Source organism: Fukomys damarensis, unplaced genomic scaffold (genome assembly GCF_012274545.1).
Source record: "Fukomys damarensis isolate Sample0158 unplaced genomic scaffold, DMR_v1.0_HiC HiC_scaffold_24, whole genome shotgun sequence".
Taxonomy (NCBI): Eukaryota; Metazoa; Chordata; class Mammalia; order Rodentia; family Bathyergidae; genus Fukomys; species Fukomys damarensis.
Genome location: NW_022900936.1, coordinates 64,407,380 through 64,421,333, shown reverse-complemented (window position 1 = coordinate 64,421,333; position 13,954 = coordinate 64,407,380). Strand labels below are relative to the sequence as shown.

Sequence of the window (13,954 nt, the reverse complement as noted above, 5' to 3'; positions counted from 1 at the left end):
TTGTTTTGTTTTGTTTTTTGGTACCAGGGATCGAACTCAGGCCCTTGTGCTTGCGAGGCAGGTAGTGGAACAACTGAGCCCAATCCCTGGCCCTATTCAGTAATCGTTGATAGTGCAGTATTCTACATATGTCAATTGAGTCAAGACTGTTAATCATTTTGTTCACTTCTCTATCTCTATTGTGTTTGTCTGCCTGTTTCATTAATTACTAAAGAACAAATACTAAAATCTCCTACATGTAGATTTTTCTATTTTTCATTTTAATTCTGGTTTTTTATGTAAGGTTATATTATTAGGTTTAGACTGCTTAAACTTCCTAATGAATTAAACATTTTATTGTGTCCCTCTCTACATCTTGTAGTACATTGTACTGTGAAGTTTGTCTTCTCTAATTTTAAAATAGTTAAACCAACTTAGTGTTCATGTGGCATATCTTATGTTCGTCATCTCAATTACATACTTCCTGTGTCTTTTATATTTATGGCATGCCTCTTGTAAGTGGGATATAAGCAAATTAGTGTTCAATAGCCAGTCTTACAGTTTTCATCTTTTAGTTTGATTCTTTGATACTGCCCCTATATATTCTTATTCAGAGTTAGGAATATGTATTTCAAGAAGCATCTAAAATGATTCTGGTAAGATGAACAGTACTTTGAGGAACAGTGGGTAGCATATAGAATCACTTTTCCAGGTAGAGATAGGAATAGTCAATCATAGGACCTAGAGCAGAGAAATATAAGTCTTAAGAATCAGATGCTGGTAGAATGTTGTTAGGTATTAACTATACGGCAAGAGGAGAGGGAAGGGAGATTAGCTAACAGTCCAGAGCCTATAATGAACATAGGTTTCTTATACTAATAAGGGTTAGAAGAATAACATACTGGGAGTAGCATTGCAAAGTAAGACATTTCCTATTTCACAATTTGAAGATAATTAAGGTGTTGAAGAGCGAGCAGCATCTATCTGAGCAGCATAAGAAAAAGGTGTATATTTAGGGCAGGTATTGGTTATGTCTGGATCAGGCTGAGAATAAGATGTATTGAAACTTAGTAACCATGGAGTAAGATTGTAAGAGACAGTGGAAATATTTCTAGAAAGAAACAATTGAGAATTGAATGATAATGGGTAGATAAAGCAGAAAGCAGTTTGGAAATAAGAATATGAGAGACCAGTTAAGAGCCCAATATGTATGATAAATGAGGGTAGTGGGTATGTAAAATTCTGTATTACCAGTAGCAAAGTTTCCAAAAGAAACTTGTGTCTCAGCAGCTCCCTGTATATGAGAATGGAGACTTGATTGTGGCTACAGTTAATGCCTTGTGTAGGTCCCAGAGAGCAGGCCAACATGAAATCACTTCTTGTCTTAGTTACTTTCTTGTTGCTTAGACAAAATACCCATCACCCACAAGTTAAAGGAAGAAAGGTTTATTTTAGCTCACAATTTGTAGAGATTTAAGTCTGTAATAGGCTGGCTCTAAAGAAATATAGTATTGTAGAAGGGCATTGCAAAGGAGAAATAGTCCATGGCAAGGTAGGCAGGAGGCAACAAAGCAGTAGCATTGATCCTGCCTTTCCCTTTTATTTTACCCAGACTACAGATCTACTTGTTGGTGCCATGCACACCCAGCATGGGCCTACCCATTATCTATGCCTAGAATGGTTCTGAACAAATCAGTGGACCAATCCAGTACCACACACCCTTAATCCATGTATCACACACCCTAGATTCATCCATCTCTGGAAAGCCCCATCTATGAATAAATGAGGCTTTGGGGGGACATCTAGATACAAGCCGTAAAAGTTCTCCAGACTCTGACAGTTTTAAAAGTAACAATAGCAGTTCCCTTTCATAACCCTGCTTTTAGAAAAGGTGAAGTTAGAGATCCCTTGTTATTGTCCCTTATGCTAGACTGCAGATTTTTTTTACTTTTAACATAGTTTCAGAAACTCTGGGGAGGGCATAAAAATGCCCAAGAGGAGACAAAAGCTACAGTAGTCTTAAAACAAATGTTGTATAATAATGTGACTGATTTTATTGGAATGAATGTGGTAATAATTGACTCCTTTAAAGCCAGTCTGATCTGAATTGCATTATTGTAGAAAAATGGGCACATAGAGCTAAAAATGACCTTGCTTTTATTTCTGTTCATTGAATTTTGGGCTGATGAATCTCTATCTTCCATTTTTTTTTAAAAGAATGCATTTCTTGAGTAACAATATAAGTAAAACGCATTTTTTAAACTACAATCTTAAAGTTGTCATAGACAGTAAATTGTTTTGCCTATTGTATAATGAATGGTTCTTCCCTCTAGAAGAAAAGTGATTAAAGCTTATAAAGCTTTTACCTAAATAATTTGAAAGCTATCTTCTATAGCACCTTTTATGTTGCAGTTACATTTCTGTGTTATTGAGACCCAGGAGAGGGAATCTCCAGAATTAGTATAGATTCATGAATAATCACTTTTCAAAACTGCTAGAAACAGTTGCCTCATTTAGTTCACTTCACATTTGTTCAGAGTTAACTAAAAGAAGAGGTGATAATGTAATTGTTGAATTTCAAATACTGGGTAAAGTTAATGAGTTTAACGTAGGTACTCAATTATTAACATTTTAGTTTCAGTATTCAGTACAGAGCTGCTCATAACTCAAGAGAAAAGTTTTATTTTGTGGTGTTTATTCGTTCTTGTCTTCTAATTTTGTTATTACAAGTCTAAAAGAGTACTATAAGTACATGGTCACTCCTAATTATGAAAGCAAGACTTTCAAAGTTTAATATTTTTGCAAGTTATAAATAAGGAAATTGATTTATCATTTTTATTTCATTTTAATTGGATTTTAACTCTCTAATTTACACATTGCATACAATCAATATTTATTGAATTCCTCTTTGGATAACATACCAATGTCCAAAGCCCTAGGGAGAAATAAAAAGAAGTATAATCTTTATCCTAAGAATATGAGATGGGTCTATTGGTGGCACAAGTTTTATGTATATTAATTATCTTTAAAGTAACAATAATGATAGCTAACATTTTCTAGTGCTTCCTTTGGCTAGGGAGCCATTTATATACAAATTAATCCCTGCCTGGTAGATACTGCTAATGTCCCCGTTTGACACAAGAAGCAGTTGAGGCATAGAGGGATTGCGGGACTTTTCCAGGGTTGTGTTGCTGGTTTGAGAGTCTGTGCTCTTGATCACACCTTTATTCAATACCTCCTCGTATTCCACAACAATATTAAAAAAGTAAGTATTCTGATGCTGATCAATGCAGGGACCACTGGTCTCATATGGCATTTTTGTTGTTGTTTTAATTTTTATTTTATTAGTATACATGTATAATACATAATGTTTATATTCTTTATGGGAAGTCGGTACATGTACATAACACATCTTGATTCTTTTTTTCATCCCTTTACTTTTCCTTCCCTCCCCTGTCTACTCATCTCTTTATCCTTTTGCTTTTTGTTTATTCCATTTTCTTTTGTAAATATTTGCAGCATAATATGTAATATTTACATTCCTTTTGTAGAGTTGGGGTAGTCACAGTGATAATGAACCTTTTAGAGCTTTGAGTGATAACAGATTGCTGTGACACACATGCCATAGGTTCTGCACAACTGGTATAGGGTCTTACTGTGTATTCCAGACTGGCCTTGGTTCACTGTGTAGCCCAGCTTGGCCTCACATTCACACCGATCCGCCTACATTAGAATCCTTAGAGCTGGGATTATAGTCATGCACCACTACTCCCCACCTGTATGGCAATTTAAATTGGACTCAGGAGTCACACATTACCAGTGGTTACCATATTGGACATTTACATCATTACAGAAAGTTCTTTAGCAGTGATGGCAAACCTTTTAGAGTTTTTAATGATATAAAAAGCCCACTGTGGTACACATGCCATAGGTTCACCACCATTGTTCTATGGCATAGCAGTGGTCTAAAAAGTAAACAGTACCAATTCCAAAGAGGAAGTAATGTGCATGTGAAGCATGTAAAATTCTACTGTTAATAGCTGAATGGGTGACCTGGCCAACTGGGTAGATGAACTATTCCCAAGGGGTGAAAAAGAAAAAAAATGCTAAGTTTAGTTCTGAGCTTTGTGAAGGGAGATATCTGTGAGCTCCTCCAATTGGTGCTGCCCAGAAGGCATTTAGAAATAAGGTGCTGAAGCTCAAGAGAGAATTCTGGAGTTGGAATCATCTTTTATAATAGAGATTACCCTGAACCAGGAGAGCCAAGGAAGCTTTTGTCATGTTATTTGGTTTGGGTGTGGTGTTTTGTTTTGTTTTGTGTTGTTTTAGGAAACAGGGTCTAACTCAGGCTTGCATGGAACTCAAGTGATCATCCTACCTTAGCCTCCCAAGCAGGAGGACTACAGATTCACGCCACCACTCGTATGTGGCTATAATTGAGGTGTTTTGTTTTGGCAGACTGAGGGTTGAACCCAGGACATCACATGTGTTAGGCAAGCACTCTAGCACTGATTTACATCCCCAGCCTTTGTTTGTGTGTAATGTGTGGTACTGGGGATTGAACCTAAGGCCTTCCCTTCCCACTAAGTCATACCCCCCATTTTTTTTTTTTTTCTAAACAGGATCTTGCTAAGTCACTAAATTGCCCAGACTGGGTTTGAATTTACAGTCCTCCTGCCTCAGCCTCCCAAGTAGCTGGGATTATAGGAGTACACCACCATACCCAGGTATATATGTAAATACTTCGTTCCTCTGTTATGAGAAACTGAAGGTGTAAATGAGGAACAATGTGTATTGTGAAATAGAAAGAAAATGTTCAAAGGAAAAGGGTAGTGGGCTGGCAATGGCAGGGAAAAGGAAAGAAGATCATGAAAAAAATTGAAAGTAAGAAGGAAACAGTGGAAACAAAGCTTATGTATATGGGGGTGGAGGGGTTGAAGGGAGGCAGGGAAATGGGAAAAATAAGCATCAAGATATGGCATGTAGAGGTACAAATTCTTAATGATGAATGTGATCATAATATACCAATAAACTCAATTTTAAAAATAAATAAAAATAAAAAAGATAATTTAAAGAGCAGTTTGGAGTTACAAAGATGAGATAAACGAGGGTTGAAGAAAGACTACTCAGAGTGAGGAGGAGATTTAGCTAAGATGGTATTTTTCTTGTTGCTCTTTCCTGCCTTTTTTCCTCCCACCTCTCTCTAAGACTTTCTATTTTTCTTTCTCTAACAACAATTTTATAGAGGCTCATTAGCATGTACGGCATTGACTGTTGGTTGTTTCGTTTTGGTTTGGTTTTTTGAGGCACAGTTTTGCCTGCCTCATTTTCCTTTCTATTAGTTTCTGTTTATTAAAAGTTACAGTGAACTCTTGAAATGAAACAAAACCATTGTATGTGGTCTTCATTTGCTTGCAATAGAAAGCCTAGAGGTGAGTGAATGTGGTCCTTAAGTGGCACCAGCACTGACCGTAGAGTGAGTTGCTCTTTCCCATTTGATAAACAAGCATATTTCCTGTTGAAAAAATCCTTCCCTTTTAGCTTTAAGGTCTTTAGTGGTTTTAAGTATCAGTCTCAATGACTGGATTTAAATATAAATCATGCTTTTCATAGCTTGGTACTATGATAGCACTACCACCACCACCACCACCACCACCACCACCACCACCATGGTGTTGGGCTGTTAGTATAGCACCAGAGTGCCACTAACCATGTCAAGAGCAATGCTATTTATTTATTTTTCAATGCTTTTTTTATAATCTTAAACTTTCCCTTGGAGATTACTCACCCACAAAGATAGATACATGTAAAAGCAACAAACTATAAGCTACTGGTTTTAAGCTCTCAGGACTCACTCCATATGAATTAAATCAAACTTAGAACTGAGATGTGTTACGTATATGTACCAACTCCCCACCATGAATGTAATCATCATGTACTGCAAGCATATACTGTACTAATAAAAATAAATTTAGCCAGGATTAACTGAGCAAATTATAAAAGAAGGAGAATACCTTCTCTTCCAATTCTAGAGGAAGACATGAAAAGATTGGGTTAGGGGAGATATTTTGTGATGGAGAGTACAGATGAGCACATCAGAATGGCTTAGGAATGTGTACATCCCAAAGGGTACGGGCTAACAGACTTGGGTGGCTGAGGCAGGAGTAACTCAAATTCAGCCTAGACCCAGCAGTTTAGACACATAGTGAAACACTGTCTCACATAACTAAAAAACAGGACTAGGAATGTAGCTCAGTGTAAAGACCCTGGGTTTAATTCCCAGTAAGCAGGTGTGGGAGGTTGGGGTTGGGGGAGTGGCAGGGATATGTTCCCTAGGAATTACATTCCGTGGTGGGAATTCTCAGAGGAGTTATAGCCTTTTAAGGAGACAATGTTAAACTTTTGAAATTGTTATATAGAAAATAATGGTGTACTTCTGTTTTTTTCAAGTCTTAATTATGTATCAAAATGGTGTAGGAAACTTAAGAAAATATACAGACTTTTTTAGCCTCGTCCAAGAAGTTTCATAGTTAGTCTGGGAATTTTTATTTTTTAACAGAATTCCTAGTAGTTTTGATTTAGTTTGTTCTCAAAACTATACTTACAATGAATATAATAAAGCCTTGGAGAAGAAGATACTCTAAATTTATTCACTTATTTATTCATCTAACATTTTCTAGATATTATACTACTGTCCAGCCTTACAAAAATGAATAATACATGGTCCCTACTCTCAGAGTTTAATAGAAGAAATATTAGTAGATAGATAAGGCAGTTTGGTCAGTGAAAAGATAAGAGGCGTATAGGATGTTATGGAAGCAAGTATGAGGCTGACCTAACCCAGCCCAGATTTGTTATGAGAAGCAGCACAGAATCAGGAAAAGGCATAGCTAAACCTTTTCATAACAACAGATAGCATATTCTTTATAGCACTGTGTATTATTTGTTTGAATTGTTATGCTTAAAAATCTCACCAAAATGTTTATATTCCCCTACTTGCTTAAAGAATATAACCTATTGATGATTTGTCACAGTCATGTTTTCAGTTATCTGTGCCATATAGCAAAATCGTGGTACCTTTTATTGCAGTGTACAGGATTAATTTCTTTTATCCAAAATGGTCCCCAACTGCTAAAACTTTGTATAATTCCATGAAGGACAGCTCCAAAGGTACATTTGAACTTATGGTGAATTCCATCACCTAGAATGTGCATTTTTCTGAGATCCACATTCAATAGTTGGTTCATAGACATGGAATGAGGGAAAGGTGGCTATAACCAGGATTGAAATTTTGTCTGATTAAAAACAACGTGAGAGAGGGGCAAAAAAAGTGATGGTAATTATAGATTATGGAATTTATGCTTAGGGGAGAATGAGGCTTTGGAAGTGGAGGGAAGAATGGTAAAAGGTGATAGGATCCACTGACTCTAGGGTCCTCTAGGGTCAGTGATGATTAGAGCTGGAGTATTAAGGAGAGTGAGCTTGAATGGACAGAAAGTGGTGAGCAGAGGCTATGGAGTGAGATGCTAATGTGGAATGCCCAGTGCTGTAAACTATATGAGAGTCCTAACGAGTTTTAGTGGTTATAATAACTATTCTAATCGATTGATTTGTTAGGTTCATGACTACAAAGAAGGAACCCCAGAAGAAAAGACCTATTATATAGAATTATGGGATGTTGGAGGCTCTGTGGGCAGTGCCAGCAGTGTGAAAAGCACGAGAGCAGTGTTTTACAACTCTGTAAATGGTAAGCCATTTTTTATTCCAATCACATTTTAATGGTATGGGAGTACAGATCTTCTGATATATTATTCTGTGATATGTTAGGCTTGTCTTAATCTGTTAATGTTCTAATATACCCTAACTCTGATTTCAATCTGCATATCACATTCCAATTCATGTTTTTGAGGTTCTAGCTACATGATTCAGAACAGTAAACTTCTGCTTTGTTTAAATCTATTTATATTATTTATATTTGATACATTATTATTATCATATACTAAATATTGAGAAATAGAATTATATTTTGAGTATACTTGACATAAAACATGGAACTTTCAAAACACTAGGAAGATTCTCCACTCATAGTCTTAAGCCAGATGTCTAGAAAGATGGAGATTTCTTTCATCTGCCCCTCAGAGTCCAATGTAATTGTAAAGAACTGCTTAAGGATGTGTTTAAGGATGGAGAAATTTTATCATCTAGTAATGAATGTTCAAAGACTTGAAGCAAACTTTCAGATGGAGGTGTGTACTAGAGGATAATGACTACAATTCATTAGAATGCTTATTCCTTATCAAAGGACTAAGCCACTTGTCTTGTGATTTACCCATAGTTTCTTCTTAGGATCATTTTTTAAAATTTTTTATTGTGAAATATAATTTTTTACTTGTCTTTCATTAATATACCAAAATATTTGGCATTTCCTTCCCTCAGGATAAATGTGTAGCCATTAATAGCACCTTATTTCTGCTATGCTTAGATCTCATTTAATATTAGGTAAACATTGTGTTTATTCAATACCTACTCTCCTTATATTTCTCTCTTTCAAAATCTTTCCTGTATCATAAGATGTTGTGAATATACAAAAATAAGTGAAAGGTGTTGTTAGATACATACTATAGAATATATCATGAATTGTGCTAGTTCAGACCCAGGTCTCATTTAGACATTCTATCTGAAAGTGTCACAATCTAGTTGACAAAATAAAACACAATTCAATGATGATAATAATATATGCCATCAATATGAAAGAAAGCCCATGATATGGGCATGCAATAAAAGAATACAGTGGTACCTTCATTCATGAACTCAATTCATGCCACAGTTCTGGAGAAGATGGCCATGTTTGTGTTCATGCGGTCTTGTTTATCACCTCATGTGGAGTTTCACTAACAGCGGCAAAATTTTGCTGAACACTTCTGTTCACTAACCAAATTGTTCACAAACCAAGGCATTCATGAACCGAGGTATTACTGTGTCAGAGAAATGAAACCTGTTTGAGATTTAGAATCAGATGATAAACTTGTGTATCAGTCAAGTGATCTTTCAAAGCAGATTATCAATCTTCTCTGCCACAGAAAAATTGGATGTCCTCTAGGGTCAATCCAGCTGGGCCAACACTCAGGAAGGAGGCCAGCAGAAGGGTCACTGCAAGTTAAAGGTCAGTCTGAGCTATGTAGTGAGTTCAAGACCAGCCAGGAATACGTAGTGAGACCCTGTCTCAAAAACACAACACAAGCAGCATACTGTATATATCCAAACTTTTGAGACAGAGGTAGGATAAAAATTAGAAATAAAAAGAACAAATAAAGACCATTTAAATCCTAGCAATTAAGAAATTTTGAGTTACAAACTTATAAGCACTGAAGAAGAAATTCATTGTTCCCCATATTTATTTATTTCTTCTATACTTACTATTCTTTTTTTTTCCCCCTCATTGAGTTTATTGGTACATTTTAGGTATATAGTACAGTTACATTCATTATTGGGATCTTGCACCTTTACATGACAGGTCTTGGTTCTCATTTTTTACCCTTGTCCCTGCCCCCCCTCACCCCCTCCTCCCCCTTTGCAAACAATTCATTCCCATTTTTTCATTTTCTCATATTTTTTTCTTTTCCCTTATTAGCTTTCCCCTACCCTTCCCACTTTCCCTACACCTTTAGCCCCTTTCTTCCTATTTTACATTGTCAATTATCTCATTAGGATCTTATGTACTATTATAGTTTATTCACACCAGAGAAACTATTCGGTATTTACACGTGTGACTTGTTTATTTCACTTAGGAGTATATCCTCAAAATGTATCCACTTTCCTATGAATGACTCTAATTTCTCATTCTTTATGGCTGAGTAATATTCTGTGTTATAGAAAAACTACATCTTTATCCAGTTTCCAACTGATGGGCAAATGGGCTGTTTCCAAGTTTTAGCTATTACATACTGTGCCACTATAAACATAGGTGTGCATATATCTCTGTGATATGATTGTTTTAATTCTTTTGGAAAGATACCCAGCAGAGTATACTTAGTGACGTCTGTCTTTTCAATCACTGGAAAAATTATACATATCCTATTTTGATTTTGCTAGTAACACTGAAATATATTCCTATTTCTTAAAGCTAAAAAAAAAATCCATGTTTATTGAAAAACCTATTACTTTCCTCTTTCACCCTAGAAAACAGCATAACAATCTTTATTCTTAGCAATAACTTTTTTCCATCAGTTTCCTACTTCCCACTCTCTTGAGCTAGGCTAGTTATCTCAGTAGGAAACTATAGTAAGTTCCCAACTTACAAACATTTGAATTGCGAACTTTCATAGATACAAACAGACCTTGCTTCATGAACATTCATAGATGGGAACAAATCACAGAAGTAGCTCACCTGTCTACTGGACATTGGCATAGCTGTGCTGCTGTGTGCTTACTGTGTAGTGCAATAGTGTGTAATAGTACTATGCTCAGTCAGAGCCCAGGATGCCTGAAGCAAGAGGAAAAGCAGTGGTGATGTGCGGAGGACTGCTTGAAGCAGAAAGAAATACCAGGAAAGCAAAAGTGCAAATACAGTACAGTATAAGGCTCACTTTGTCAGACTTGTGAACAAATCTGACTTACACATGTTCTCCCACAAAAGGACTCATTGGTAAGTTGGGTACTTACTGTATAAAATGCCTCTGCTTCTCTCTTAAAATTAGAACATACCAAATTCTAATCACCTGTCACTCTGACTTCTTTCACCGGGCCCACCTTTCCCTCCTCTAGCTCATATTCTGCATAGCAGGAACTCTGAGACCAATTGAAAGAGGAACAATTAGGAAATGGTGCTTATATGTCCTTAAAGCTCAAAAACCTTACCTAGAGAGCCTTTAAAAAATAAACTTTTTCTTGTTTATTTAGTAGCCTATCTGGGCCTTTGTAATTGTTTTACTCCCCCAACCAAAAGTCTTCCTTATGTTTTTGTAATATTTATACCTAGGAAATAGAGAAGGGATATTTGCCCTACAAACAGACACTCCTCCTGAATGGAAATTCTAGCCGTCCTACTTATAGGCAGGTTAATCAATCTCTTCCCACCTCAGTTCCTCATGTGTAGGAAGAAAATGGTAATTCTTAACCTTATAAGACTTCTGAAAATTAGATGAGATAAGTGATGTAAAGCACAGTATCTAGCATGTATGTACTTACAAAATATTAGTAAGTCCTCCTCCTCCTCCCCTCCCCGTCTCCCTTCTCCTCCACTTTTGATGCCTGTGAAACCCTCACTGAGGAGAGAAGAATGAGTGCAGTTGTGTACGGGCGCAGATGCCAGTCCTTTTTTCCAGACCTCAGGAAAGACACTGGTTTATCTTAGCTCCTTGGAATAAGTTAACTACAGCATAGCTTGCACAAGCATCTTAGTTATACAGATGGCTGTAAAAACTGGAGACGTCAAGTAATTCTGCCTCTTCTGCCCTTTTTCAAATTGTCATACCCCACATTTCAAGACTGAGGAACCATCAGTTTCGTGTTCTGTTTCATAATAAAATCAGGGTAATACAGGAAAGAACTGGGAGTTTGAAACCTATAGTCTCTTGACCACAAGGTAATACTGTCAATTTTAAGCATTACTGTAATGATTTACCGGCTTTGTCTAGGATATTGATTCTGTTTAATTAAATGTCTGAGCCCAGTTACATTTTGTTATTTTTTAGCAGTCTCTCAAAAATCTGTGTATTTTCTACTATTCATACTTCTTAAGTATCTCTTTCTCCTTTCTTCTAATGGCATATTTCTTTTGCCCTATTGCCTTAAATCTCCTTTTCATTAAGAAGGTTACATAGGTAACCATTAATTCAAAGACTGGTACATTAAAATTCTGAGTTTATAGGCCCAATTGACCTACAGGACAATATTATATCTGCTTAGAAATAGCATTTATACAAACTAAGTCAATAACATTTTAATTTTGGTTTGTTTTTGGTGCCAGAGATAGAGCCCAGGGCCTTGCACATGCTAGCCAAGTGCTCTATCACTGAGCTACATCCCTATCAATGTCATTTTAATAAATTATTAGTGTCATTTTTAGTGAATATGAATAAAATTTGTACTGATATCTATGGAGTGTTATATGCACTGTAGAAATCACATAACTTTTTTTGGTGAATACAACTTATTGTATTGAACTAGTTTTGAAGCACTTGATTGATAAAGTGTTTCTTTTTTTGTGTGTGTGTGGTTTTTTTGAGGCAGGGTCTCACTGTGTAGTTGAGACTGACCTGGAACTCACTATGTAGCCCCGGCTGGTCTCGAACTCAGAGCAATCCTCCTGCCTAAGCCTCCCAAGTGCTGGGATTACAGGTGTGCACCACCATACCTGGCAATGAAGTGTTTCTTTAAGTAGGACCAGGCATTAAGTAGGCACTCAAGTAGTGTCCAAGGAAGAGTAAGACAAGACTTCTGAATATTTAATAACATTTTGTCAGCCTTTGTACAGTTTTTAAAGTTACATAACTGACAGTTTTATAGGTAATTATTTGTAGAAGGAATCTAAAATAATTGCTTGAGCTTGTTAGACAAGCAAGATTCATTAAGCCTCCTAATAGTAGTATAGAGCGTCACTTTGCCACTTGTGAAATGAAGAAGAGCTGCCACAGTACTGACATTATTTTCTCTGATTATTTTAGGGATAATTTTAGTCCATGACTTAACAAATAAAAAGTCATCTCAAAACTTGTATCGTTGGTCCATGGAAGCTCTTAATAGGGATTTGGTGCTGACTGGAGTCTTGGTGACAAATGGGTAAGCCCAGAATTACAGTTCTTTTAAAATCATATGGCAATCACAGAATGTGCTTTATGAAATAGCAGTTTGTAAAATGTCTCATTTGCAAAATATGTTCTCCCAGTCTCTTTATTGTCTTTTCACAGGGTCTTTCAGCAATGATTTTTATTTTGATGAAGTTTAAGTTTTTCTTTTCTCAGTTATGCTTTTAATATCATGTATAAGAACTCTTTGCCTAATTTCTATCAAACAGGTTCTCTCTTGTGTTCCTTCATGTGGAGCTGTGCTTTTCTTGTCCGCAGTGTCCAGTATCTGAGCACTCAGTCAGTTATGGGGTCTAGGCAAATCTGGCAGCAGGTTGAAAGAGCCCCACGTTGGACAATAAAATATATCAGCTGGCATGGTTCTTGCTTTTCATAATAATGGAAAATAAAATTAAAGCATATATTTACAGAAAGAATCAATAATTAAAAAGTGAGAGGAAATGATATAAGATTTTAGCCTAAATAGCTGACAAAGACCAGGCCAGCCAACAACAAAGAAGAGGAAGAAAAATAGCAAAGGTCTAGTTTAATGAGGATCTCATTCTGACAAAAGGGATAAAGGGGCCCCACATTGACTGGTTTTCAAATATTGAACTATCTTTCCATTTTGTGTCATTTTTTGCTGGATTATATTTACTCATATTTTCTTGAGGATTTTTTTCTGTGTTCTTGCAGGATGCTGGTTATGGTTTTTACTTCTTACAATGTCTTGCGCTTGTTTTAGTTTAAAGATAATATTGGCCTCATAGAATAACTTGGCAGTGTCTCTTTTGCTCTTCTGTTTTCTGGAAGAGATATTTAATATTCTTTGTGGTTTTGGTAGAATTTACCAAGGAGGCCATTTGGGCCTGCAGATTTCTTATTTGAAATGTTTTTAACTTTAATTTCTTTAATAATTGTAGGACTGTCCATTTCATCTAAGATGACTTTTGGTAACTTTTGTTTTTTCAAGAATTAATCTAAGTTGTTAAATTTATGTGAATAGAGTTGTGTATAGTATTTCTCATTATACTTTTGATATCTACAATAATACTCCCTTTATCATTTCTGATTTTGGTTGTTTCCTGGTTTTCTTTGTAAAACTCATAGTGATTTATCAATTTATTTGATCTTTTCAAAGAAGATTTGGTTTCATTGATTTTTTTTTTTTTTTTTTTTTTTTTTTTTTT

General features: G+C 35.9%; 1 protein-coding gene across 2 annotated transcripts in view; it reads left to right on the top strand.

The window, feature by feature from the left end:
• Window positions 1-13,954, top strand: part of Rabl3 (RAB, member of RAS oncogene family like 3) — a 39,961-nt gene that overhangs the window by 10,590 nt on the left and 15,417 nt on the right. For both annotated transcript variants that reach the window (XR_004514261.1, XM_010630010.1), the window contains exons 3-4: window positions 7,597-7,726; window positions 12,645-12,759. Coding sequence is in view for 1 of the 2 variants with exons in the window: in XM_010630010.1 (XP_010628312.1) it covers window positions 7,597-7,726; window positions 12,645-12,759 (245 nt within the window). In the remaining variant the exon portion in view is untranslated. The remainder of the gene's footprint in view (window positions 1-7,596; window positions 7,727-12,644; window positions 12,760-13,954) is intronic.